The sequence below is a fragment of the Porites lutea genome, chromosome 11 (genome assembly GCF_958299795.1).
Source record: "Porites lutea chromosome 11, jaPorLute2.1, whole genome shotgun sequence".
Classification (NCBI taxonomy): domain Eukaryota; kingdom Metazoa; phylum Cnidaria; class Anthozoa; order Scleractinia; family Poritidae; genus Porites; species Porites lutea.
In genome coordinates this window covers 23,704,752-23,731,405 of record NC_133211.1, presented here as the reverse complement: position 1 = coordinate 23,731,405, position 26,654 = coordinate 23,704,752, and the positions used below count along the sequence as shown (strand labels likewise).

At 36.7% G+C, this 26,654-nt stretch overlaps 2 protein-coding genes across 2 annotated transcripts; one reads left to right on the top strand and one right to left on the bottom strand.

Annotated features, from left to right (window-relative positions):
• LOC140952026 (tectonic-like complex member MKS1) lies at positions 1–18,133 on the top strand. The gene is made up of 22 exons (XM_073401424.1): positions 1–80; positions 225–355; positions 2,624–2,691; positions 4,417–4,499; positions 5,920–5,992; positions 6,356–6,459; positions 6,855–6,992; positions 7,979–8,024; positions 8,152–8,239; positions 8,801–8,846; positions 8,985–9,021; positions 9,464–9,523; positions 9,946–9,988; positions 10,525–10,587; positions 10,683–10,753; positions 11,909–11,978; positions 12,210–12,317; positions 13,099–13,232; positions 14,522–14,604; positions 15,304–15,363; positions 16,385–16,422; positions 16,516–18,133. The coding sequence occupies exons 1-22, from the start codon at positions 7–9 to the stop codon at positions 16,578–16,580; spliced, it is 1,683 nt and encodes a 560-aa protein (XP_073257525.1). The 5' UTR covers positions 1–6; the 3' UTR covers positions 16,581–18,133.
• LOC140952027 (uncharacterized) lies at positions 16,952–25,570 on the bottom strand. The gene is made up of 9 exons (XM_073401425.1): positions 25,310–25,570; positions 24,643–24,718; positions 23,500–23,701; positions 23,003–23,077; positions 22,163–22,235; positions 21,048–21,124; positions 20,330–20,393; positions 19,191–19,286; positions 16,952–18,529 (listed from the first exon to the last, which is right to left on the bottom strand). The coding sequence occupies exons 1-9, from the start codon at positions 25,517–25,519 to the stop codon at positions 18,404–18,406; spliced, it is 999 nt and encodes a 332-aa protein (XP_073257526.1). The 5' UTR covers positions 25,520–25,570; the 3' UTR covers positions 16,952–18,403.
• Positions 25,571–26,654: the final 1,084 nt, after the last annotated feature.

The window sequence follows — 26,654 nt, the reverse complement described above, 5'->3', positions numbered from 1 at the left end:
ATCAAAATGGCGGATTTCATGGAAGATGTTGGAGTCGGCCATTATCGATCACTGGATCCGCCAAAAAACTTCGCAGTAAAGTAAGAACTCTAATTCCATCCAGTATGCTTTTATATTTTACGTGTAGTTTTACGTGTATTCTGAAGTTTAGCCGGTATTTTTAAGATGAGAAAGCAATGCTCAAAAGTTGTTTTCTATAACTCATGGCTGGCTACACTTCTTAGGGTAAAACTTCGACGAGTGACAGCTGCGAGTTATCTTCCGGAGTTTAAAATTGGCTCACAGCAAAATATCAATAATCTTGAAGGAGCTGAAGTTGCTGGAGAGGCACTTGAGATGGCAACTTTACGACGAGGTAACGAGTCAATTCAAAATTACTTCAGACTTTTCTTGATCTTCTTGCAAATTTAACTGGTGGGAATGGCTGTATTGTATTAGGATTCCATAATTATTATGGAAACCTAAATGTACAAGACATAATTATACATCGTTCAGTTTTAGCTAGTTGTTTTTTTCATCTTGATGCGCATCCTTGCAGACTTAAACAGCTGATCCATCTCTGTTATGAACGGCAAAACATCAAGAAAGTCAGGCAGGTCTGTCAGCAAGTTTTGAAGCTGGTGGAGAAATTAGAAAAGAAGCCATAGATTTAGCTTTTTCTCTTGTTTACTGAACTTATCGATAGATAGATAGATGGATAGATAAATATTCTGTTTATTTCACCCACTTTCAACAATAAATGAATTGTTGGGAAAGGTCATTGTCACGTACAATTAACCATTTACATCCATTCACTGAAATTTATAAGTTACAAAATCATTAATTCTTCTGGTATGACCTTGTTGACATCTTGGAAGTTGGACCCTTATACTGTAATGAAACTCGATAGCGGCCGGGGAGGGGATGATGTTCTTAAGGGGGGACATTTGGCGTGCAGTAGCCATAAACCGCTTACAAGCTCCTACTCTCCTGTCACTAAGAGATTCCAGGCTGGCCTATACCACTATCTGAGACTTCTTTTCTTTCATAGGCAGATTTAGCATAGCTTTTTTTTTTTACCCTTTACCCAAAGGTGGTTCAAGGTTAAAACGCAAAGGTTTTTGTTGTAGAAAGGGTATTTATCTGGGGTCCTTTTTCACTTTGCCAAACCAAACAGTCAGCAACTAGTGGAATTATCAAGGGAAAAATAGAACGTCACTGTTTGATTGAAACAAAGCTTCCAAATGGAATCAAAGGGATCTATTTGCATTTCAACCGAAATTTTGATTACCGTGTAGCAAAGTACATGTAGGACTGGAAGCAAGAATTTTTTGGTAATGGAATAGCAAGTTTTGGTTGGACTGGACCAACCGGTCAAAGAGGACCACTTCTGGAGGTGGACCACTTTGACTGGAAAATTTCCACATAAATCAAAGTGTTCCACTTATTTTTCGAAAATTTCCGAAAATGTTGGCATAACGAAAAGCACCCCTAGTTTTTCATGTCCTAAGGAGGGGCTGGTTGTTTATTACAAGTGAGGGTGGGGTGGCCCTTTTGAGAATGCTTAAAAGATTTTCAAAACAACCCCTGACTTCATCCTCGCTCTTTAGAAATGACCTCCCATAAATTTTACAAATTGTGAAAGTGCCCTCCCTCCTATCAATTATTGCTGTGGAAACTACCAATATTCTAACTTAGAATCATGCCAAAGTTCATCTCATACTTATCTAAAACAGTGTTCTCCTTATCTGGCGGTAACCGGTAAAATTTACGGCCTGCAACCGCTTGAAGGTTTACTAAAATAAAAAAAGTAGATTTAAAAAAAAAAATGAAGTTGTGATCCAATCCAATTCTCACAAGGAAAATGAATAAATATATATGGAAAAGAACTAAAGTATACACAGCTTTTCTTTTTATGGGCCACACATTTTGGAAAGAGAACAGTGAAGACAGAGTAAATTATTGGAATCAAATGTTTTAAATTGTTGTTTAAAGATAACAACGGCTGGTTTGTGTAAAATAGGTCTTAAAATGAGGGAATGACGTTTCAGAGAACTTAGCTCCTAAATTTCCCAGCGAGGGTGGGCCATGTCGCCCACTCCACTACTCCCTTCCCCCCCAGGGAAGTGCACCTCTGGCGCTATTTTTTGCCCTACTGGCCATGAATGGTCCCTTACCTCCTGAGCTAAATTTTAGGGAGAACACTGCTACAGTCATGTTTACAAGACTGGTGTTTACTGCTACGGCTGTTAAAGTTAATTTCATTTCACACTTGTTTACTGCTTCTCAGCGCTAGCTACCGTCATGAATTTATTTAAATCATCCCCCAGGTAATCCCCCCCCCCAAAAATGACACCCCAAACCAATCAGATTTTGAAAATGACCCACCAGCAGAATGCCCCCTGCCTCCCCCCATCAGAGCTAATAAACAATCAGTCCCTTAACCATGTCAGGTTTTCAAACCCCAGTTACCCCAGAGGAACCCCCAGAAACCAAACTTTATCAGGCACATCCTCCCATTGTGGTGATGCACTGACCATTTTTTGTTGAGACCACCATGTCTTCAGAAGCATGTGATAAGTTATAGGAGTTTATTTTTTAGACCAATAACTTTGATATAAAGTATGACAACATTTTGTCACAGATCAAGATAAGCAAGATCAAGATGCTGAGGAATGTGTGTTTTATTGGCAGCAAAAAATGTTTTCAAAGGTATTTAAACATGCAAAATTATTTGATATACTTTGAAAAATAAAAATTAAATATTGCTACACATAAAACATTGTTGGATGACAAAATGTGAACGTCGTGAAACCTCCAAAATTTGCCACAATAATTATGGCAAGTTAATCCCACAGTAGGGATTTGCAATTGCCCAATTTCATACCGCGTGAGAGCTTGGCACTACCGCATTTTCCCAGACTTTTTAAATTCAGGATTCAAAATGACTTGCAAAATAGAAGGTAAAGCAAAGGTCATTTCTTGCAGATGAAACGATATTAAGGGCCAGATTACTCCAGAAAGTTAATATTCTATAGCAAAGAACAGTTGTTTTACTGCTATAAAGAACTTTGGTTAAAAATGTCAAGAAGAGAAAGATCTGATTGGAGACTTTCGCTACTTGGAAGTAGTGGAAGGATTCCTGATTTGTTTGACAAAAAATTTGAACAAAGAACGGTCGCATTTAGTTTTTTTTATGGCACTGGATCCGACCGAATATTGTGGAATGATAAGGGAGTGGGTGTACCTGTTTTTACAAACTGTAAAATAAAGACTACGAAAAAGAGAAACACGCTAGAGTGACCCTGAGTGTAAGGGAAAAATCGTATTAATTAGGCAAGGCTTACATTAGGTTTTCTCCCCGTCGCTGCGTACAGTCAGACCGGAAAAAATCATATTCCTCACTGAACATAGATGTAAGTAAGTATACTTCAGTCTTACTTTAGAGGCATTTCTTCATTTGGTAACACTTCAGTTCCTGTGACCAGACCTTATGCATTGAGCAATGTTACAATACACAAGTAATTTTTCTTAGGGGGATAAATTGTGTATAGTTCCTTTGTGAGGCCCCTGCATGTGATACTGTTTTTCCAGTTACATTGGTATTGTAGTAATTTAGTCACTACTCAAGACATTGTAGTGCCAGACCCCTGCACGGTATGAAATTAGGCAATACCAAGGGAAGAGTATTCTGTGAAGCTTTTTTTTTTTCTCTTGGGCACAACTCTTGTCAGTTGGTTAGGTTGGCTAGATTTGTTTGTGTTCAACAGAGGAAAATCATTTCTGTTTAATCAATTTTGTGAACCAGCTCAGAGTAGTCTGTGTCACAGATGTAATGCAAGGTTCCTCAGTTAGTAATGACTGCGAAGCAGCGCTGATGTCCTTGTTCTGGGCCTCCAATGGACTCAACAAATTACCGGACGAGCATTTCAAATTTCCTTGCATCTTGATTGGCAAATCGACAATGGTATTTTCAACAGGCTAATCATGGCACAGGCGTACTCAAATCCTGGTACACAGGTAGGGGCCGAGAAGAAGGATTTTGGCATTGTTTCACAGATGGACTTAACCAGAGCTTAGTTTTATCTGCGGCACAAGCTAACTCAGAGCTGACTTGAAGCATTACTGGACTTGATGTACCTGCAACGTTTGCATGTTACTGCAGACATGAGGTTTCACATTATTGTGTTTTCCTTTTGTGTGGAAATTTCTCTTATCTACCCTGTATACCCAACCATGTTGTCATAAAAAAGTTCTGTCTTTAGGATTTGCCAAATTAACCAAAGGTAGTTTTGGTGAAAAAGGTTTCCCCCAATAAAATATTATATAAAGTCTTTTCTGGAATTAGTAAGTGATAGTAGAAGGTGTGGGGTAGTAAATGTTTTGGGTTTCAACACAATCATTGTTGATTTTTGCTGTTTCTTATTTTTACAAAAGAGGGAGATGGAATTATATGAAGATTTAAATAACTGCTTTGGACCACTGGAACAGAAGTACCATTCTGAGATATTAAAGCTAAGGTGAATACAAAAACATTAACCTATTAACAATAACTCTAGCAGTAACTTTTCAGTTATATTTTACTTTAGACCAACATCAATTTTCTCCTAACAATATCCATACATACTCATGAGAAAAGGTGATGAGAATTTAACAGAATTATCATCATTTGAAGGGAAAGTTCTTTGATCTTCTATCAACTCATTTTTAAAGGAAATGTATGGAGATCAGTCTGGAGAAGCTGTATGTAGATATCAGGGGCGGATCTAGGGGGAGGGTGCAGGGGGTGCGCACCCCCCCCGAGATGACCTGCGGTTTTCTAATACAACTGGTATTCTGCAAAAAAAAAACTATGTGGTTTATTGGTGTTGAAGTAGAGCAAGAGACGAGTGCACCCCCTCCTAAAAAAAATCCTTGATCTGCCCCTGGATATTGGGGCCTTTTTTAACTGAGTCTCTTGCAATTTGCTACGACAATGATAAGAATTTTAAATTAATTTGTATCCTCAGAATATTCAAGAAAATAATATAGTTGGTTATTTTACACTGTTTATATACTTATACTTATATACTCGTATACTTTCTTAAAGAAAATCTTTCCAAATATCAAACTATGATTATTTCTAAACAAGAGTCGGATGGGCTAGACGTTTTGATAGACGGGATGGCAATGTTATTAAAGCTACTGAATAATGCTAGGCATCACTATTGATTGCAACCTGACCTTCTCAGGGCACATCAGCTGCGTGTAAGAAAGCAAGTTCACAGGTTGGAGTACAGATGCACCTGCATAAAGTCATCCCCCAATTGAGGCTTTACTTTTGGGTTTTTAGTCTAGTTTAGGCAAGGGCCTGATATAATGCCTCTTGCTAGCTATATATGGCCCTACAACTAAGGTTCATCTCTGGTTTAAAATTTCTTTAGCTAAAATAAATAAATAAGAAAACAGACATGACATGCATATGAGTGTTAGATGTTTTAAGATCGAAAAGCAAGAAAATTATAAGCAAGTGAATATAGGCCCCAATTCACAGGAAAAAATAACGGATTCCCATTTTTGGATTTTTAGGGTATTTAAAGAATACCTATAAAAATCCCAAATTTGGCAAAGTGAGACAAGTCCCAACCAGGGAATTCCCAACCAAGTTCCCTGATTGGGACTTGTCTCACTGTTCCAAATTTGGGATTTTTGTGGGTATTCTTTAAATACCCTAAAATATCCAAAAATGGGAATCCGTTATTTTTTCCTGTGATTGTTCGAAAGGTTGAAAGCATAGCGCTTATACTTTATACTAGATAAACCTCTATCCAGTGGATAATACAATAAGGTCCCTTTACTGATGCACTGTCGGTTTTAGTGATTTTTCAGTGTACAGTGCTATTTTTTATACACACCTAAAAGTTTTTTTTCAGTTTTGAAATATACTATTTTCCTTTTCAGAACAAAAGGGGGGAGACCAAACAACAAGCTGTTTTCCTACGTTGACTGTGATAGTTATGTCAATGTCGATGAGGTAGCTCAATAATTATAATAATAGTGACATTAATAATAATGCCCCCAAGTTATAACCCCATCTACAGTTTGTATCAGAAGTTTTATTCCTTGGTTATAACTCGTGCCCGCTACTCGTAAGCACCCCAAATTATTATAGACCCATCTGTATCTCTATATAATTTCTTTTGGTACATTCCAGCTACAAGAAATTAAAGACAGAGTTTTGAATTTTTTCCATGGAGTGAAAATTGAAGTTTGTATGTGTGATTATTAGTTTGCTTCAAAAACTATTTTTATTCCCTGACTTATTAGCTTACAACCAGGCTTTTACTCATGTCAATAAAATAACTGCTAACTAATTTTCCTCATTATTGGCTGGCAGGAATCCAGGACTCTAACAACATCACCTTCTGAAATACCAAGTTACCTTGCAAAGAACATGTCAAGTGTAAGGAGGAGAAACATTACAGCCAAAATTGATAGAAGGTTGGTAAAATTTGCTTCAAGCCTATCTTAATTTGACTCTTCATAGGTTGTTTATTTTATAAAATGATTCTAACAGCCTGAAAAAGTATTCATCACTGATGGATGTATTAAGATGTCCATAAACAATTGTTTAAATTGGCCATTGTACCATTAAAAGGTCATTCCAATTTGTTTTGAAACCCTGTTGCTGCCAAATTGGGAAACAAAAAGACCCTAGGGGTATGAAAGCTATAAAATAATGATAATGATTGTAGGATATCAATAATTTTTTAAGAAAGTTTTTTACATAACAAGGATGTTTCCAAATAAAAATTTAGAAAAAAAAAAATGATAGAAGGATGGTATTCAAGAGAAATATTAATGTTTGGCTACAGAGAGATGATCTTTTGTTTTAGACATCGTCCTGGTGGCTTTGCTCCTCGTGCTGATCCTGTTGTCATTCATGAGTCTGAGACAACCAAGACTGCTGCACATGTTGTTAATATTCCTTACAAGACAATGCATGTTATGGCTGATTTGACTCCAGAAGAAAAGTTAGTATTGCTAACAGTACACGTGCCGTTTTAAATTAATATTGAAATGTAATTGTCAACTTTTGCCTGGTTCCAGCTAGACTTTCAAAGATTTCTTCAGCCAAATAATATGGTCTGCGGGATGAGAACTTTTCATTCCTAATTGGTACCAGTTTAAGTGCAAAAAAAAAAAGAAGAAAAAAACTTATAGCAATCAGATAACTAATTAGCTCTTTGGGACTCTTGGGAATAAAATTGTCAATCACAAGTAATTAAGCATAATAAAATGTGACTTGGGGTTGAAATTCCAACATGGGGTCGGTTGCAAAAGTGATAAAAGATGCTCTTCAGGCCATGGGATATTCTGAATTGTGTGACTATCTGAGGGAAACAATCGAATGCACCTGAAATCTTAGTTTGTGATAACTTTAACATAAAATAAACAAATTTGCTCTTTTGATGTTAGAGAAACTTACATGCGTTTGACATTCTTTTGGTCGGGGTGGAATCTATACATTCTGCCATTAAAGTCAAGGACTTGCAATCGTAACCTGAGACAGCAAATGCGAGTCACACCGCTCCCCAAATGAATACCCTTCAAGTGAGACAAGTTGACCTTTTCCTGGCTGCAAAAGCCAAAAAATTTCACTCTGCTCACCCTCAGCTGTGAAAGTGAAACTCGTGAAGTCGACTTGTGACAAGTCTGGGTCCCAGCAATCATTATGCCTAGGGAACTTGAGATTGTGTAGTTATAATCAGCTGGGATAAGGGAAAGGTGGTTGTTTCATGTCAAAGAAGGCGGTTTCACTCTTTCATTGGAGACTTCTTTCTTTCTTGATGGCCAAAAATTAATACAACAATGTACTAGGAGACTCTGCTGGCAGGGGAGTCCTTAGTACAAAACTATGAGTGGTCTAAATATAGGTGTACTTGTACCCAAAGGTCATGATCTTAGTTATTTAGATTTTAATAACTGACCGAGATTAGTGTTCCTCTTTATCTTCAAGAGCAACGCATGATCAAAAGGATGAACATGTTCTGTTTTCTGTCAAGGTAATTATGATTTATTTCATTAAGAATTAGTATGGCTTGTATTATATCACAGTCATAAACAGTTACTAATCTGTGATCCATTAGAGAAATTTTTTTATTGATCTGTCCTTTTTTGCCTTTTGTGCAGATTGATGTGAATGGCCAAATTTTTGTCAAACCTGATTTTAATGGAGAAAACCCACCATATCGCATAGAGACCTGCAATGATCTAAGAGGTGGGTATAATTTGCAATTCTGTTGGTGAAATATTAATAGGACTTGCTCATTATTTTATTTAGCTTATCCTCGTGTGTTCTGTCTAAGGTTTTCTTTTTGTGGATATTTTCAGTTGATTGTCTGTGTTTACCCCCTCCTCAATGGTACTTGTTTCCAATGTACTTTACTTAGACCTTCACAAATCTGGCCATAGCCTTAGATCAGTGTAAAAAAGAATTCAATATGGCTTAAAATATTCTGCTTCAAGGTTTTTGTCCACTGAAAATAAAAATTACTCATTTTCCTAATGGATTCCATCTTAACATCATAAATTGATCCTATTAAAGATTTTAAACTTTTATTTATCTTAGTTATTTTTATTTTAACTTTCAACATAATTTTTAACGTTATTTTTTGGTGTGGAACCGAGTAACTGACCACAGTCCTAGGTATCTGTAGGAAGAGGGTTTTTGTCTTTTTGATATGAGCGTTAGTACAAAATAATGCACTTATTTGAGTGGGGCAGGGATGTTCATTTAAACAATTGTGGAATTATTCTTGATTTTAATTTTTTTTTTCAGAGGTTTATGAGTATACAATTGAGCAATGTTCTCCACAAATGACAAGGTATGAGAACTTTGATAAACTTTATCAACTTTTTTCAGTATAATTTCTGTATCACCAAGTTGGTTTGTTGACATTCAAAGTTACAGTTATTCACAGATTTCTCAAAAGTTTGTTTAATACAATTATTGTAAATTTCAGTGATCAAAGAGAACAAGAATATAAAAGCTTTAGTGAGGTATGACTTGTTGTTTATTGCCATTTCCCTAATTTATAGTAAAATTTATCCACTGCTCTGTCATTCTACATAGTTCCAACATCTGTGATCCTTTTGGCCAATGACTCAGATTGAGAGGGCTCTGGTTTTTTCGACTAGGGTGACACCCATGCAGGCACAATAGCTGCCTACTATTATTGAAACTATCATAAACTGTGATTATTTGAGTTTCACATTTTCTGACATGTTATACTGGTATTCAAAGTCCAGAACTCCGTAATGTGTTGACTTCCCATTTTGAATTTAATGCCCAGAGCTCTTGATTGGAGGTGTTTGCCCATAGGATGGCAGCTATAGAGACAAGAAAGATACTCTGTTTGTTGAAAAAAACAATAAGTAAATAAAATGGCAACACTGCTAGCATTGAGATATATCTTATTTGCACATCTTTTTGTCTCCACAGTTATACAACAGACATGCCTTGTACTTGGCTTCACAAGTTGGTTCGGGGTTTGATCCTATGGTAGGTTTAGTGAATCAGTTGTGGTATTAAGTCTTATCAAGTTTTAAACAAAACCAATCAGCAGGACCCCCTAGTAAATGGCATTATTACTTACCCGTACATATCCATCCCTTCCACCGCCCCCTCCCTCAAGTCCTTGAAAAATTCCTCTGTCAATCCACCAATCCACACATTCTAGGACCATGGTGTTATGACACAGTTACTATGAGAGACTCTTGAGTACTCTGACTCTCTTAATTTCTGTTTGTTCTCAGTATGAGGAGTATGAATGACTGTTCTCTGTACTGTTAGTAATAACTTTCAAATTTAAGGCAAGCATTGCTCTAAGATCTGATTGAGATTTATATTATTTTTTAATTGCTTGATTCATAATTAATCTTAAAGTTGTACTAAAATGTAATGTTTTGCATCCTTGATTTTAGCCAGAGCCTGGAGTTCTAAGGATGAATATATTTGGCGAAATTGGTGAATATTATCTTGATGTTGTTATGATCATGAACTGCACAATGCAGTTGTAGTTTTTTTAATGATCTGTTGCAGAAATATGTGCAGATTTTTGTGCCTCAAGTAACACTACACACAGCAAGATTGGTCTGATTGTTATGGTGGCTTGTAGGAACAAAACATTTCCCAGAATCCAAAACACTTCCCAGAATCCAAAACACGTCCCAGATTCCAAAAACACTTCCCAGAGTCCATAAACACTTCCCAGAATCCAAAACACGTGCCAAAAGCATATCCAAGAATCCAAAATATTTCTGTTATAGATTGTTTTGTATTTCATAGAGACAGGATGATGTTATCTTTTTACTGCGAGAATAATTATCTGGAGGATACTGTCTTCTTGGTGTAGCGACCACTAAGTGCAGTCTATTATAAAGTTGATTGTTATCTTTTAAGATAACATTAAGTTCTAGGAAGTACAGCTATCTGTCAGCTTTAAAGACTTGCACATTCAGAAAAACTCATTGAACTTAGTAATATTGTTTTTTTCTCCATAGTTTCTGCCAGAGGATTTGAATATGATGGTCTCTATGTTCATTTTTTCCTTGATCTGCCCTCAAGTAAGTCACCTATAATCTCATCTTGTGTAGTTAAATGCTTTATCACAGTGTTTGCAATATTACTTTAATTTAGTTGTTTACACATTGCTTTTTAGCGTGGAGATCTGTTGATGACCCAGTATTATCTGGAGTAACGCAAACGTGTGTCACAAAGCTGGAAGAAGAGGTATACAATTTTTTTCTTTCTTTTTGGTATAATTTGAGCTCTGGAATCAACCATTTTCAAATACAGGATGAGTAACAGTTATTTTGTTTCAAATAGATTAGTAAATAAATACACAAACAAACTTTATACATGTACCCCTTGGCCTGTCATGAAGGCTAGTTGTTTTTGTGTTTTATGGCCCTGGACAAAATTGAAGTCATTAAAAATGCAAAAAAAAAAAAAAAACATTAAAGCAAAACAAAACTACAACAATCAACAATTGCAAAACAAACAAACAAAAACACAGGGCCAATACCCTGCCATCTTGACAGAAGAAACTCGGTCAAAAAAGCATTTATTATGTATGTAGCCAAACCAAAATTTCTTCTTGTGAGATCAAAGCAGAATTTCTTTTAGTGGGCAAGATAGACATACACATCAATTGACAGGTTGGCTATTCACCACTTTAGAAATGAGAACCTGGAAACTGGGGCGAGTTAGCTTTCACAAAGACTCATGGGATTGTTACTGGGGACTCGCCAGTCAGCAGACAGCCTATTGGCCAATTTGTTTTCCCTGTCCCTAGTAACAGTGTAACAGTCCAGAAGTCTTTGCAAAAATTAACTCTACCTACAGGATTCCCATAGGCCTTGAAAAATAAGGACTCAAAAAAGTATCATGCCCTTGAAAATTGAAAAATTGTGGGATATCCTTGAAAAGTCCTTGAATTTTCCACAGAAGTTCTTGAATATTTGTGAAAGCTCCTTGTACAAAAAAAAAGTGTTAAAAAAAAGTGTTTTGGGCAAAAGGAAAGATTGAAAGCACAGCAGTAAGCAAATTTTCCTGGTGATCATGAAAGTGTGTTTTATGATTTCAATGTTCCCGCCATAGTATATTTTCCGTTATTTGAAGTACCCTCATGGGAGAAGGTATTGCAATAATCTGTCTATGTCAAATTACGGGAAGAGAGGTCCTTGAAAAATTATTTTAGTCCTTGAAAAGTGCTGAAAAGTCCTTGATTTTTCCCCCAAAAGTCTGTATGAACCATATACCAAGCTTGCTTCCTGAATTCCCAAGTGCTAGTACCAAGGAGTTAAAGACAGTGAAAGGATGAACATCACCTGTTGGGAAATTTTGATTGACATTAGAAATAACTGATTTGTTGACCAATTCTAGGTGAATGTTGTCCATTTCTGTTACCCTTTTGAGTTTTCATTGGTTTACCAAGAAGATGACGAACCTGCTGGTAAGTTCTACTTCTCGAATACTATGATAGAGTTGCCAAAAGTGCAGCAGAATCACAGCAGTTATACTGTTGATAAGAACTTTTTTAAAAACCTGGATTCAGTTTTTGGAGCTTTAACTTGCAATTATTCCTTGTACTACTTAAAGTGCTGGACTTAAATCAGTACTTTCAATATCTGTGTATAAAACAGCAGGTATGCCAGCAACAATTTATTATGTTGATTTATTGCAGATGACTTTATTCACTGGCCCACTCTGTTTATTGAAGTATTATCACTGGACAGCTGGGAGAGATTCAGAACTGAAGGATACACATACCTTACCATACCCAGTAAAGCTGGTGAGCAGGGTGTTAGACTTACATGGTCACATGATGTGCCTTGCCAGACTTCTTAGTCACTTGTGAACTCTTATATTATCTTATCTGGGGATGTTACACAAAATTTAGTTAATAATTGAGGAACAGTAGGGCAAAGGGGAATAGAGGTGAATCTTCTTGTGTCCTATTTAACCCCTCCCTACGTACTCTTTGCCCTCATTTCCAGCAACCTGCATTGAAGACCTTTGACCCTCCCCAGGCTTATAATAGCCTTAGAGAAATCTGTGGAAGAAGCAAGTCAGATGACCAGTATAACAAGACTAGTGTCAGTTATTAGTGAGACTGCAATACAGTGTAATTAAGATTCCCTTCAATCTTCCTACAGTAAGGATGGTTGTTAGACGACATAGTCACTCATTTTCTTCCTTCTGTCAATAGAATTGCGTGGATGGTTTCATTTCCTCTTGAATTTTCCAGGCTGGGATAACCTCTTTTAATTACAGTGGAACCACGTTAATAAGGTTACCAATTTGGCCTTATTAACGAGGGTTTTTTACGAGAAAATGTATGGCGGTTTTTGCTAGGCGGCCAAAAAAAGTGGCCGTAATAACGAGGTGACCGTATTACCGAGGTGGCCACAAGGCGAGGTTTCACTGTAGTTTGCCTATTTAATTCCTGTAAATTGCGTGCAAAGGATAGGTTAAAATAAAGTACATGTAATGATGTCAATTATAGTTTAACTTATTTTCTGACTGGAACATTAATGGTATTATCTTTTTATAATTATTTTTTCCCCATTCAGGTAGCTATACTCTTGAAGCTGATACTTGGAGACCAATCGGAAATGGTCCAATTCCTGAGATGAGAAGATTTTTTATTGGTGGTTCACCTGAACTAGAAGATCCTACATATCCACAAAAACCAGCTATGACTGATGTAAGTGAGATATTATACAATGTTCTTTGTAAGGTATAAAGAAGTTACTTACTGTGAGTGGGAAGGAATAACTGCACTTTAGAAATCGTAAACTCATAACTCACTCTTAACTAAGGCTGTAACAATACATTGAACTATCGATTAGTCAGGGGCGGATCTAGGGGGAGGGTGCAGGGGGTGCGCACCCCCCCCCCCCCCATCCCTGAGATGACCTGCGGTTTTCTAATACAACTGGTATTCTGCAAAAAAATAAAAAAAAACTATGTGGTTTATTGGTGTTGAAGTAGAGCAAGAGACGAGTACACCCCCTCCTAAAAAAAATCCCGGATCCGTCCCTGTTAGTCGTGATATTAATGCTGCGATAGCGATGGATCGATAGCAAAAATGAAACATCGATAACAATCGCGATAGTATTGCGAACTATTGATAGTTTCGATAGTTTTTATACTTCTAACATTTTAACTTCTTTGGAAAATAAGGAAACTCTTCCTTACCGTAAAAAAGAAACTAAAAACAATCTACCGTCCTGCTGCACCTAAAATGTTTTAGCGTCTTTATTCTTGAACTGCATAGTACCTGTATAGTATGACTACCACTTCTCAGTTATTTCTTAAAGTGTAAGGCATTAAGTAAAAACAGATATTCCTGAAGAGTATCGCAATACTATTGCAATAGTACCTCCACTACTCATATTGTGGGGAGAAAATTATGTTGGTCATTATTTTTTTGAGGTGGAAAAGGGAGGGGTATTGTTTGAAGCAGTTAGTCCCTGATTTAGATCACAAAATGTCTCACGAATCCATCTGATGTATGTTGATATCCCAGAAACTAGTGAATGGGGGAAAATCATTTGTTTGAGGATTCTCATGCTTTATAACTGATTGTCAAACAGCTCTTGTCTCAAAAAATCTCAAAATTATGGAAACTTATTATATAGTCATCTCCAAATCAGATGTGCAATAAATTACCTCTGCAGGTATTATTTCATGCCAAAGTTCAATATTATTGTGTTGAAAGAGTGTACAAATACTGGTGGTCAGGACTTGAAAAAAAGTCCTGTCCTGTAGTAACAAGTATATTTTCTTGCTAGGCAAGTAAATTGTAACGCTTACTTGCCCAGTGGGCAAAGGTCCAGGTACTCATCCTCTAATAAAACTATTAATTTAGACGAGTGAGAAGTGGCCCCGGGAAGCAAAAAATGTGAGAGCTGTTTGCCTAAAAGACGAGCTGGAATTCAAGTTTTATTTGAGCCGTGGGTAGTCTGTTAATTTTGTCCCTTTTATTGGTAGGACAAAGTTTTGAGCAAATATTTCTTCAGGACAGCTGCCTCTGGGAGTGTCACAGTTAAACTACATATTATGCAGCAATGCCAGTATGTATTACATATAGTCGATCAGAACTGAGAGGAATTAGTGTTATAAACCACTTTAAGAGATCAATTTAGACACGTCTTATTAAACAAGCGTTTTATTAGTGTACTTTATATTTCATTTTTACGGATGGAAGGTTAGTTTATTGCTACGGATGGGAGGTTAGTTTATTGCTGTTAGCTTATTTATACGTTTGCAACACGCATTTGAAAACGTCATTTGAAATATGAATATTATATGAATATTATCATAGGGATTATGTTTAAGGATATGGCTAATCTTATGTCTGAGTCTTTACTCTTCTGCGAAAAATGTTTTATATTCAAAATGTAGAGTTGTTTAGGAACATTGTAGGTTTGTTAATTTGTAGTGTCTTTTAATTGCTGCATTCTTTAAGTTAAGTCACAATCCCTGAAATTGCTAATTTTTGTTCAGTAATAATAATTTTATGAAAACTGTGGAAATGATCCTTGCAGTTGAATAAGGAACCTGCGCGATTGAAAAAGAACCTGAAAAAATTCAGGCTTGACCGGGAATATTAATGTTAATGTTCTAAACACTTAGAGAACCATATTACTTTCAGTTCAAAAAGTGCTGGAATTAATTAGCAAACTTACGTCCATATTTATTTATGCCTTTCCTAGCCTTTTGTTCTTTATATTACTCAAGCTGAGTGTGTTTTCATCTTTTAATCTCTAAAGATCTTTTGTGGAGGTAACAAAGAAACCTCGCCGGACAAGAACTATATTGGACAGACTAGGGTAGGTCATCGTAACAGTTTGCTTCCCTCTTTTGTCCCTTTTTGTCCCCAAACTTCCAGAGCTGATGCCATATTTACCTGGATGTGTCACTTCAGTTTTTTGCCCGATCAACTTCTAACAAAGGTCTAACTCATGTGTTTCGCCGATTCTGAATCCCTACACGGGATTAGAACAATTTACATGTATTGTACATACCTGATCTAACTGCTTTGAAGCCAAGAAAGGCAGCTTTTCTTTTAATTCTAATCATATCAACATCTCAAGAAAAAGCACTACTTTACAAGGATAAATAACCATATCAGTAACTCTAACAGTAAGAACAATAGGTATCTTAACGGGAGCTTAACCACAGCGACGGACACAACTACAACGTCAAAAAACAATTGGTTTTATGAGCAAAACAACAGCTCTGCATGTGCATCACGTTTTTTTGTACCTTTCTTTGCCGTCCATTGCACGACTACGACTTGAAACCTTCCAAAGTGACGTTTTATAAGGGACGTGAGAATACGATGACGATTTTTTCCTTTCTTCTTTAGCATGTGAACAGGCTCTCTGTTTGGGAAAAAAATAGCAACCAAAGGCCTGTTCACAGGCTATTCTTCTTTTGAACCTGGATAAAGTCCTTAATTAAGAATTAAACTCCAGGAAAAAATGGCCTACATTTGACTAATAGAGCTGAGCAGGTCCAAATAGACGCGACAGAATTTGAAAGGGACGCAAATTCTTATTTTTTATTTCATTGTCGTCATTGCTTAAGCTCCCTTCAGCAACCACAACGACGACGAAATAATGCCAATGTAAAAACAACGGATGTTTGGATTTTTCCTTTAAAGAAGCCGACAAAACTTGGTGCCTTTGGCCAAATTTTTCAAAGGTGCCAACAGAAAATGGACCCTTCGGATTTCATTTTTCAAAGGGCGTCGACAAAAATTTAAGGGTTCGGATTCCTGTCATCTTTAGGCGGGGTGCGGATAAAAAATGAAACGTTCCTAATTGTCTTTGTTTGTTTTTTCTTCAGAGGAATGAATGCCTTAGACTCTCTGGCGCAGGTCTTAGGTAGGTGATCATTTAACAGCAGGAGCTGATTTACAGCTTGTTGGTTCTAATCTGTAACTTATCATTTTTTCATTATTGGTTTCTCTTCACCAGATGCATTTCAGCGAGCCAAAAGAAGAATGTTGGCTGCAAGAGAGGGGCTTCCATCTATAAAGTGATGGTCAGATCAGGTGCTATAATCGGCTAGAAAACGTCGGGGTTAATGGTATTACCATGAAAATCACAACTCTAAACTGGTCTAAAAGATTGTCGCCTTTGGACTCTTCCGTCTACGTACTGTTGTATCTCTTCCGCCCATCATTGCTTCAGGAGTTGTAAGGGATTCCACACTTTTTCAGTGACATCTACAGTGTAAAGTTTTGTAAAAAAACACAGGACATATTTCATGCAGTCTATTCTGCCATATTTTTTACAGGTTTTTGAGCATCACCAAGGTTAAAATGTCCAGCGGGTTTTACTTCAAATAGATAGGCAGTTTCAAAGAGAAATAGGTAATCAGAAATGTATGGTTTTATTCAGAAAAATCAAGCCTTTTTTCTCTGCCTTTTATTAGCATCCGTGCATGGGTACAAAATTACATCAGCGCATCTCGAAATTGTCCAGAACAGACACTTCAGTCCAGGTGCAATGCATTACAACTTGTCATACAAAAAATCTTCACACAAAAGCTGTATATTTCTGTATCATAGTGTAAAAGATGTGTCATAAATAACGATTTATAAAAAAAATATTTATCTTGATGTACATAATAATTTCTCTTTTTGTACTAACTATACGTGCAGAAACTCACAAGTCACGGTACAGAAGTTGCCCGCTTCAGAGTGTTCTTTACTTAGGGGAAAGAGGTGAGGAAATTGAGCAGGCAAAGTTGACGAAATACCATATAATAATTATTATTTTTAGTTAACTCCTCTCACAAATTTACTCTATAGCAGACTGAATCAAGAATAAATTTGTTTATTATAAGTCTATGAATCAATCAGTTAACTGAAAGTGCCATAAATATTATTTCCTCTATATGCTAAGAATTATCCATTGAAGATTACATGATCTTCTCAGAGGCCCAGAGGCATGAATAATGTTTTAAAATTTTTAAGTTGATAAATTTCAAAATGGAATGCTTTCTGTGTACTGATATGTGATCAACAGTGGGGGAACAAAATAATGAAGTTGAAAGGTTTATTTCTTAACTTTCAAAAATAATGGCCTGGCAGCAACCTCTTTGTTTTGAGCCCGTGTACCCTCCTGTCGCATCAAAAAAAGAAGGAATACCATCGTACTGTTTTTAAAACTATATCACCTACCCCCAAACCAGTCTGCTCACCCTCTTTTCCTAAATAAAGAACACTAAGTAGCCTCTCTGTTTTGTAAAAAATATGGTGTACTTGTACAGAAACTTATGGTTAAATCAATGAAGAATTAGTTTCCATGTCAGTAATTTCAGTAAAAAGGAGTACAGTCGAACCTCCGATAAGCGACCACACAAAATGCAAAGACTTAGTGGTCACTTACAATAATCGAACCACAGGGCGCCTCTTCCGAGAAGAGGTCTGGGCACATCTACTTTACAGAAGATAATTTATTGCATGCAATTTCTAAGTTACGCCATGTCACTAAAGTTCTTCGACATGTCGTATATTCTAAGTAGCTTAGTGCACACAGCGAACATGCGTCAAGCAGTCGCTTACAAGGGCTTAAAAAGAATGGAAAATCAATAACCTTTCAGGCCCAAAAAGTGTTCGCGGTCGCGGGTCGCTTATAGGAGGTGGTCGTTTTGTAGAAGTTCCAACTGTAAGTCTTTGACTGGGAAAGCTTTGGGGTTTTGGATAGGCGTTCGCTTATGAGAGGTGGTTGCACACTGACGTTCGACTGTATTGTACCACAAAAGACATTTGTTCCTGATAACAAAATAATAATAGTAAATTATTTATGTTTTACTAAATAAATTTTGATGTGCCTAATATGAATTAAATGCTGTTTGTTACGAGTTAGTTCTGTCAGTTAAGGACTCTAGCCAGTTAGTGAAACCGACTTGTTGTGCTCGATCACTTAATCTGGCGAGTGATTGTGCTAATCGTTCCCCACTTCTCTCTAGTGATGTCGGTATCTGTATAAAATAACAGGAAAAAAAAATCAAAATACCACTGGTATGATTCACTAAACAAGACATGATACACATTTCAATAATAATTAAAATACAGTCAACTCTCTCAACGGACACTTCTAGAAGACGGATGCCTCGTTGAAGTAAACCGGAGGCCTAGAGTTGGTCCCCTCCTTGCGGTGGTTAGCTCGAAAGCTAAGCTCCTCTGACCACCGTACACTTCTACCCAAGCCATTAATTTTCTTTTTTCTTCTTCCTCTTCTCCTTTATTAATGTATTCCTACCTTACTATATATAATGTAAATATTTTATAAAGTGTGAATGATAAAATTGAATTGAATTGAAAATCCTTTCTTTACCCCTTTTAGAGATGTTTTTAAAGGATAAACCAGTGAACAGCTCTTCTGCGAAATTCTTGAGTTGTAAAATTGTTTTATTGTCTCCTACGTGTTTCGTGTGACTAGCGCACACTTCATCAGGGAGTTTTACAATATAACTAAGGGTACCTGTATATATACCTAAAAACGAACTGAATTTTACATTGAACACAAACCACCTACGGATTTGCGTATAGGAACTGCAAACCTCGTGGTTGTACGTCTAGGAAACAAGCGGAGAGATATTTCACAAGGTGTGACATTTGTAATGCCCTAACAACACCTACCTCAAAGATTGAAGACATTTCATGCGGTACAGCTGCACTTGACAAACTGGGAAGATTTAATGCATTGGCAGGTTGTTTTTGCAGAAGGGGATGAAGCTGTGTGATTTAAAAGCCAACAGAAACACAATGAATCTTTCTGTTGACTCAGTTAACCCCAACAGTTGTGGTTTAATGACGCAGAGGGGCATTCCTGAGTTTTACGAACATTAAATTCATAGGCATGGATCTATACAGGATTGATACAAAAATGTTCAACCAGTTTTTAAGGACTTTTTAAGGACCACCTAACAGGAAACTTATTTCACAGATTGTACAAAAATTCACTTTCTCAGTACATTCTAACATGACTTTAAGGCTTGAACTGTTTGCTCCACCAACTTCTCTACATTTTTCAGTTCACTTGTCTTAAATTGATTGTTAATTATTGCATGAAGCAAAAAAGCACCTCTCTAAGTAACTTCTCTAAGCTTTGATTTATATTCTGTCTTGGACAACCAAAAAGCATTAAAAAACACTTTCCAGGCAACTACATTCAAAGTTGAAGAAGATCCAAGAACTTTTCAAGCAAGGACTTCCCCTAAAATTCAAGGGCTTTTCAAGGCTGTGCAAACCCTGTCTTCGCCAATTTCCCTGTGTTATGGAAACTGGTCACGTTTCTCAGAATAAATACAGTAAACTGCTGCTTATAATCCCCCCTCCCCGTTACAATCCATACACCTGTAAAAAACACCACCATCCAATCATAAGCCCCCCAACCCCTCCTTGGAGTTTGTTGTTTGAGAAAACAGTTGCTGTTTTTCCTAGATTCACCCCTGCATTCCTGTAGTTTGGTTGTTGATTTCTCTGTCTCAAATTCTATTAAAAGTTGTAGTTTTAATTTACAAAGGGAAGGAAAATAAAAAAAGAAAGAAAAAATTGTATTTACAGTGTTTGCAGGAATGGCATGTTTCTTTAAAGGGAATAGAAAAACTGTTTGTTTTATTCTTTTTTATAGCCCATTTTCACTTCACTCGTACATTTTTATTACACTATCAAGACATTAGAAAGTATTCTAATTTTTAAAATGCTAAGCAATAATATTTAGAACAGATTAAAGGACTAACCACACTGAAACTTGAAACGAAAAGAAGAAATCTCACCTGTTGTAAATCCTGCTCTTGATTAATGAAGCTTTCTAACATTTGTTCATCTTGCTCAAAAAGCCTTAAATTGAAAATATAGGTAAATAGATATTATCATCCTTGCATTAAGTTAACAACACCTCGGAAATTTAAGATTGTACTCCTGCCCATATGTGGGAAGGGGAAAGGGGCTGAGACAACAGGGCAACCAACAATGGTCTCCTCCTAAATACATTGAAAACACTTTTTAAGCTATCAAGAGTACTTTTAGATCTCAAGAAATGCATTCTAAGTGGCATCATAAAATTTTTATCTGTTTGGTCATCTATGGCAAACTTGAGGTCCTTTAGAAATAATTTACAAGGCTTCAGTATTATTTCAGGAAAGTTGTAGATGTAATTTTTCTAAAGCTTTATGAAGCCGAGCATTTTTTTGATTCCTCTCTCCATTACTTTTTCGAATGCGAAAATGCTAGGTTCCTTTTTCTACGAAAATATATAGCTTAACCTGGGGAGTGAAATGTAAAGAACTAAACTTCAGAAAATTGTAGTGAATTTATTAGATACGCATCAAAAATTGTCCATGAATGAATTGGTCATCTAGAAATTTTTAGCTGTCCTCAAGCAATAAAAAATTCTAGGTAATTTTTGCTTGAGCTTCGAACAGATATTTTACTGAAATAAGTCGTTGGGTGCCCCTAATTTATATTTAATTATTAAATATCCCTGATTTATACCTTGTTTGCTCTTCCAATTCTTTTTCCAAAGCTTCAGTTTGTCGGTTAAAAGATATGACCGTATCTTCCAGTTCATGCTATGAAAAAGGAGAAGTGAACTCTGCTAAATGTCAAAAGGTCAAGCAAGGCAATTTTTTGAAGTCTATGTTCAATTAGCATTTTCTGCAGGCAGCTTCAGTAGATGAAAAAGAATTCACAGGAACAAGTACAGTTGAATCTGTGAGTGACAACCTAAACAACGAGGGCTTAGCCTGGGTAGCTAGCAGTTAACCATTTTTCTGGTATGATTTTTTTTGTGGATTCATAAAGGAAGGGACATGGTGCGAATTCTGTTTCGACCTCATTTAAGCATTTGCACCGCTCCAACTCTTACTTTGTGAACCACAAAAGAACACCAAAAAAGCCGCCAGCTACACAGACTAATGAAGACTTCATGGCTGCTTGTCAAATGTGAGCTGAACACAGATGAGAATCAAACCACAAGGGATCTCTTTTGAGTAGAGCAAGATATATACATCTACTTTTTAGAATAGAATTCACTGCTTGCAATTTCTCAGTTTCAATTACAATAAACTGTAATTATTAGTAGTGTGATAGTTCCATATTGTCACTAAATGTTCTTTGTACAGTCTGAGTAGCTTAGTTCATTCATCAAACATGGAGGTCAGACCAAGCTTAGTTTTGTACCCGTAAATGTTGTTGCAAAGTGATTGCTTGCCAACTATGGGGATTTGACTGGGAAAATGCTGGTGTTTCAGTTTGGTGTCAGTAACTTATGGGAGGTGGTTGCTTCAGCTACACATAGAGTTTCGACTGTAGTACCACGGGAACCCTGTGGAAAATAGTATTGGCACAGGAGACCCAATCCATCTAATATGAAACTTGAGGGAAAAGGGAACAAAAGATGCCTGTGAAAGGGGCCAGGGTGCGATACAGTGGATTATAAAACTACATAATGTGCCCTTAGGTTTCGGCTGGACAAGATTAATTTTGAAAAATCAGTGGTTGAAAATGAAGAAAGGATGGGACTTCATAGACAAAATAATGCCAAAAAAGCAAAAACAACAATCACAACAACGAAAAAACAAAATACAAAATTAAATAAAAAGACTTACAGATTCAGCTTCCATTTTACTGTAGTCTCCTTTCTGTGTTGGCCCTTTGACATGATCTAGTCTCTTGATAATTCTGGTTAAAAACTAAGTGATCAACTGACATTGTTTACATGTAAAGGCCTATCATTCTTGACTGGCAAGTTAGAGTGGACAGTTACCTTTTTGTTTGTCTAGGTGATTTTCTTAGTCATACTCTTAATAATTCTTTGTAGTTGGTGATTCAAGTTTCATAGATTGCTTTAGTTTGAGACTTAGGCAATCCTGGTTCAATTTTAATTTCCTCTTCTCTAGTGCTCATTACAGTGCACAAAAGTAACTAACAACAATAAAGTACCAGTAATCAAAAAAATCATTACGAATTGTCTCTGACTTGTCTCAAGTTTTACACCGATCTAGTTTTAAGAATCAATGAGGTATTAAGTACATGAATAAATGTGAGCAAGGGAGGCTAGGAAGAGGAAGAAGGGGAAACTTTTTGACTGCTTTCTCTCCCGCAGTTGCGTACAAAAAGTAATCATATAGAGGTGAGTGAAAAAAAAAAGAAAAAAAAAAAGAGGTGACTGAGATACATGTGTCATTGTAATCAAGAGTCAAGGAGGAAAGGAACAACTGGTGACCTTTCTTGATGACCAGAGTTCAATTCTTCAAGGCAGCTTCAACGACCAGACTTTTGGTGATTTCATTATATTGTCTTAGGACATAAATAGTGACCTGACACAGGATGTATATATACATCCTTGATAGACAAGGAGTTAAAAGACCTCTGACTGGTGACTTCTCCACAAATAAAAATAAATAATTAATAATTACAAGGTTAGCTTTAAAGTTAGTAGAGATCACCTGTCAGATAACTGCTTCAAATGAACTTGTAAGTCGCTTTTCTTGGATTCTTTTCCAACACTATTTATAACACTCCTGACAATAACAACAAGTTGTTAATACTTGGTAACATGACATTCTGTCAATGATAATGTAATCCCTACTTCATTCCCAGGGCCAAGGGGAGAGAGATCCTTCCCAAATTACATGGAAAACCCTTCATATTAAGAAACTGTCTTGTTATTAAGGCATTTAAGTTGATATTGACCAGTATAATAATAATAAGCAGTATTAAACTATAAAATGCCTGGGCATTCACTCTAGTTGAGAACGGTACAGTATGTTCTTGCATCTATACGAACTCCTGGCAGCTTTGTGTGATTTGTATGACTCAGTAACTAAAGAAAATTTACAATACTGCCCAGTTTTTGGGAAAATGGGACATTTTTATTAACAATTAATTGATTAATTAGGTACTCAACGACCTATATTATTATTATTATTTTTAGTTCACTTACAAAATTGTGCTTTCTAGGACTTGCTTCGTGTATTTCTTGGTTGATGAGCTTAGTGGCTTCCACTTAGAATAAGCTTTCTTTGTAACAGTCATATCTCTAATACGTTGTGGGGCTTCATCAGCTTTTACAGTTTTGTTTCTTTTTGGATAAGTTCTCTTCTTCTCTACTACCTTTTGTTCCCTGTGGGTATCTTCAGTTTCACCTTTAAAATGAGGACAAACATTATTCTCAAGAATGGGTTCTTTCCAAGGCTTATTCAGTAACTTCAACATGTAGTAGGAGGCCTCACAAAAATGTCCCTCTATAGGCCATTTGAAAGAGTATGCCCTCCAACATGGCTGCCAATACAAATCATACTACTTTGTCAAAAAATCAAAGTGCCATAAAATATCTTCCTTAAATGTGTTTCCTTTCAAATTTTGGGTGTAAGATAATTTTTATGCGCTCTGTCAATTTTTGGCATCAGCAAGATTCCAACTCATTGTTTAAAGGAAGCATTGGTCATGGACATAAATACACATGATCATGCAATTTTTGCTGTTCATTAGGTGACAGTCACAACTTGCTGTGTGGGACTAATATTAATTTATTGAATTACACTGTAATTTATTTTTGTTGAGGATTTGACTGCTGTCTACAGGTATTATTGGAGCTTCTGTAATAGGGCAGGTGTCTGCAAGGCAAGAGTTGACTGCAAAATCAAGCTTTATGATGGGTGAGGGGGTTGTTGGTGAGCAGGGTTCTCATTAAGGTTTAGAGGAGACAGCTAGGATGTAAGAGAAGGTGGCTTAGCAACTGAGTATTGCAGGCAATTTCAAGCTTTCATTCCCTATTTTACCCCTTTTCCCAAAAAAGTACAAGGCGCAAACCTCAAGGTAGCCATTATTTTAGCCGGTTTCCAGCACTTAATGAGAACCCTGGGTGAGGCAAAGGTGGGTCACCCTCAACAGTGCCTGATAAAACTCAGCCTGCTAGAGCAGACACCTTGTTTTTTCAAGAGGACATTTTTCAAGAGTAGATGATCTAGAGTCTACCCTCCCAGGGTAGATAAAACTGAAATGGATGACTCTGTCTTAAAATTATCAGCAATATTACGTAATTACAGAGTTAGGGTTTTTAGTAAAAAGACAAAAGATTCTGTACCTTCAGCTTGTTCTGATGTTGAGGGCTTATGTGGAGATGACCCTTTATCAGTGGCAGAACCACTTCTTTTTTTCTGCTGCTGACCAAGTAACAAAAAAATATTTAATGCACTAAAAATAAAATGAACCTTACTGTTAAGCAAAAAGAACAGATATTTTGAGACAGTACTAATTAAAAGTGAAGGCAATAAAAATTGTAATCTTTTTTTCCTCCTTTTCCTCTTTAAGGATCAGTTTGTTACCTAATAATAAATTTATTTCAGTTTAAGACATGTTCTGGGTCTCACTCCAGAGACCCAGTTCCAGCATTTCTAAAGTTTGCAGTATATTTCTGAGTCTTTACAGCCAGCTACCACCGCTGCTCCCGCTTACATTTTGCAATGATTTGTTTCTGTGATCACAATGATAGATCCCCTGAAAAAGGTAGTACTGGTAACTCAAACTTTTTTTTAGTTACTATGTCCCATTTTGAAAACAAACAAGTGGGTTTTGTCCCTGTGACTACTGAAGGTGCAGGGAAAACTGATGAACCACCACAACATACAATGCTGTGATACATGTACAACAGTTGATTGTCAAATCAGAGAGTGGATAAGTGAAGCACTTTTGATGTACCCAAATATCGCGAAAAGAAAGCCTCAGTTTACATGTTTGATCTGACACTGTACCTTTGCATGTTGCTGACTGTTTTCGACATTCGAGCTCAAATTTGAAGAAGGAGCCTCAGCAGCTTCATTATTAGCACCGGGCCGTTTATTCCTTCTCGTAGTTTCTTTCGTGTCTTGTTCATACGATGAAGCTGACTGACTTCTATCAGTTCCACTACTTTTGCGTCGTGACTTGGGAGCATAAACAATTTTACTTCTTCTCTTTGCCATTTTCAGATCTCTAGATCAATACTCTGCATCACTTGCGGCCCGCCATCTTTCAAATCTGCCCAAACCGGATGGGCTACCTGTGGTAAAGTGTTTCTAAGAAGGGTAGGGTAATATTCGAATTTGAAATAATTGAATTAAAGAAATATTTTTATTCAAAAAACGCATCCAGAAATCATATTTGAAGAACGAAGTTTTTATTTCTGTCTACTTCAATAAAAATTCATTCACCAAAGTTTTCCGGAGAGGGAAAACACAATCAAACAAAAGTATCTTTCAGCCTCGTGACTCCCGTCCCTCGGGATTTTTTTCTGTAACGTTACCATAATGCACTTTTTCCGGAGAGTTCATGTGGATTAGGGCAAAATGAGTTGGTTTCGTTCTCTTATTTCTCGCTCTTTTACTCAAACAGCTTCCCAGCTACCAGGTGTATCTTATTTTCTGGGAAGGCCATTTCCCGTTTTTCAGCAACCGTGCCGCTATGTGAGGTTTGGAATGGAATACCAACCAAACAACCTTCAGCGAAAACGCAAGCATGGTTTCTTGGCCAGACTGCGAACTCGAGCGGGGAGAAAGATTCTAGAGCGGCGGAAAAAGAAGGGAAGGAAGTTTCTGTCGCATTAACGAACGTGATACTGTTTAAGGTGGAATGAAGAGAATTCTCTATTGTGCAGGTAAAAGAACAAGCCGAACAACAACGAGTTAATCTAGAGTTACTCAAGCGTGGAAATGAATTAGCTTATCAAAACTTGGAAGACAGAGGCCATCATATCACGGTTCAAGCAGATATTTTTTGCGTGTCATTATCATGGTGATGCCCCTAGGAACAATGTTGTCATGTCATTTGAGAATCAGAATTGACCTCAGACATTATCACCATCATCATCATTGTCTTTCTTGTTGTCATCATCTTCATCATCGATAATAATTGTGATGATAAGCCTATTTATAAATCACATGAACTGTGCTAACTGGCTAAAATGATGGACAAAGTTTATTGTTTGTCTCTTGGAGGAATAAGCTTCAATGCAAATGTGTTCAGAATTATGCTACTTATTGTCAACTTTATGAGAGTACAAACTGTCAGCAACATTTTTTTGAAATCAGAAAGAAAACAATGACAATTAAACCGGTTTCA

What these genes read in the sequence shown, in the direction of transcription:
- LOC140952026 (XM_073401424.1), top strand. Translation starts at nt 7, where the DNA reads ATGGCGGATTTCATGGAAGATGTTGGAGTCGGCCATTATCGATCACTG. An exon ending in GTTCGGGGTTTGATCCTATG is followed by an intron (nt 9,524 to 9,945) that starts GTAGGTTTAGTG and finishes CCTTGATTTTAG; the next exon opens with CCAGAGCCTGGAGTTCTAAG. An exon ending in TTTCCTTGATCTGCCCTCAA is followed by an intron (nt 10,588 to 10,682) that starts GTAAGTCACCTA and finishes ATTGCTTTTTAG; the next exon opens with CGTGGAGATCTGTTGATGAC.
- LOC140952027 (XM_073401425.1), bottom strand. Translation starts at nt 25,519, where the DNA reads ATGGCAAAGAGAAGAAGTAAAATTGTTTATGCTCCCAAGTCACGACGC. An exon ending in TTGAAGCAGTTATCTGACAG is followed by an intron (nt 22,236 to 23,002) that starts GTGATCTCTACT and finishes GTTTTTAACCAG; the next exon opens with AATTATCAAGAGACTAGATC. An exon ending in AAGAGCAGGATTTACAACAG is followed by an intron (nt 19,287 to 20,329) that starts GTGAGATTTCTT and finishes TAAATCACACAG; the next exon opens with CTTCATCCCCTTCTGCAAAA.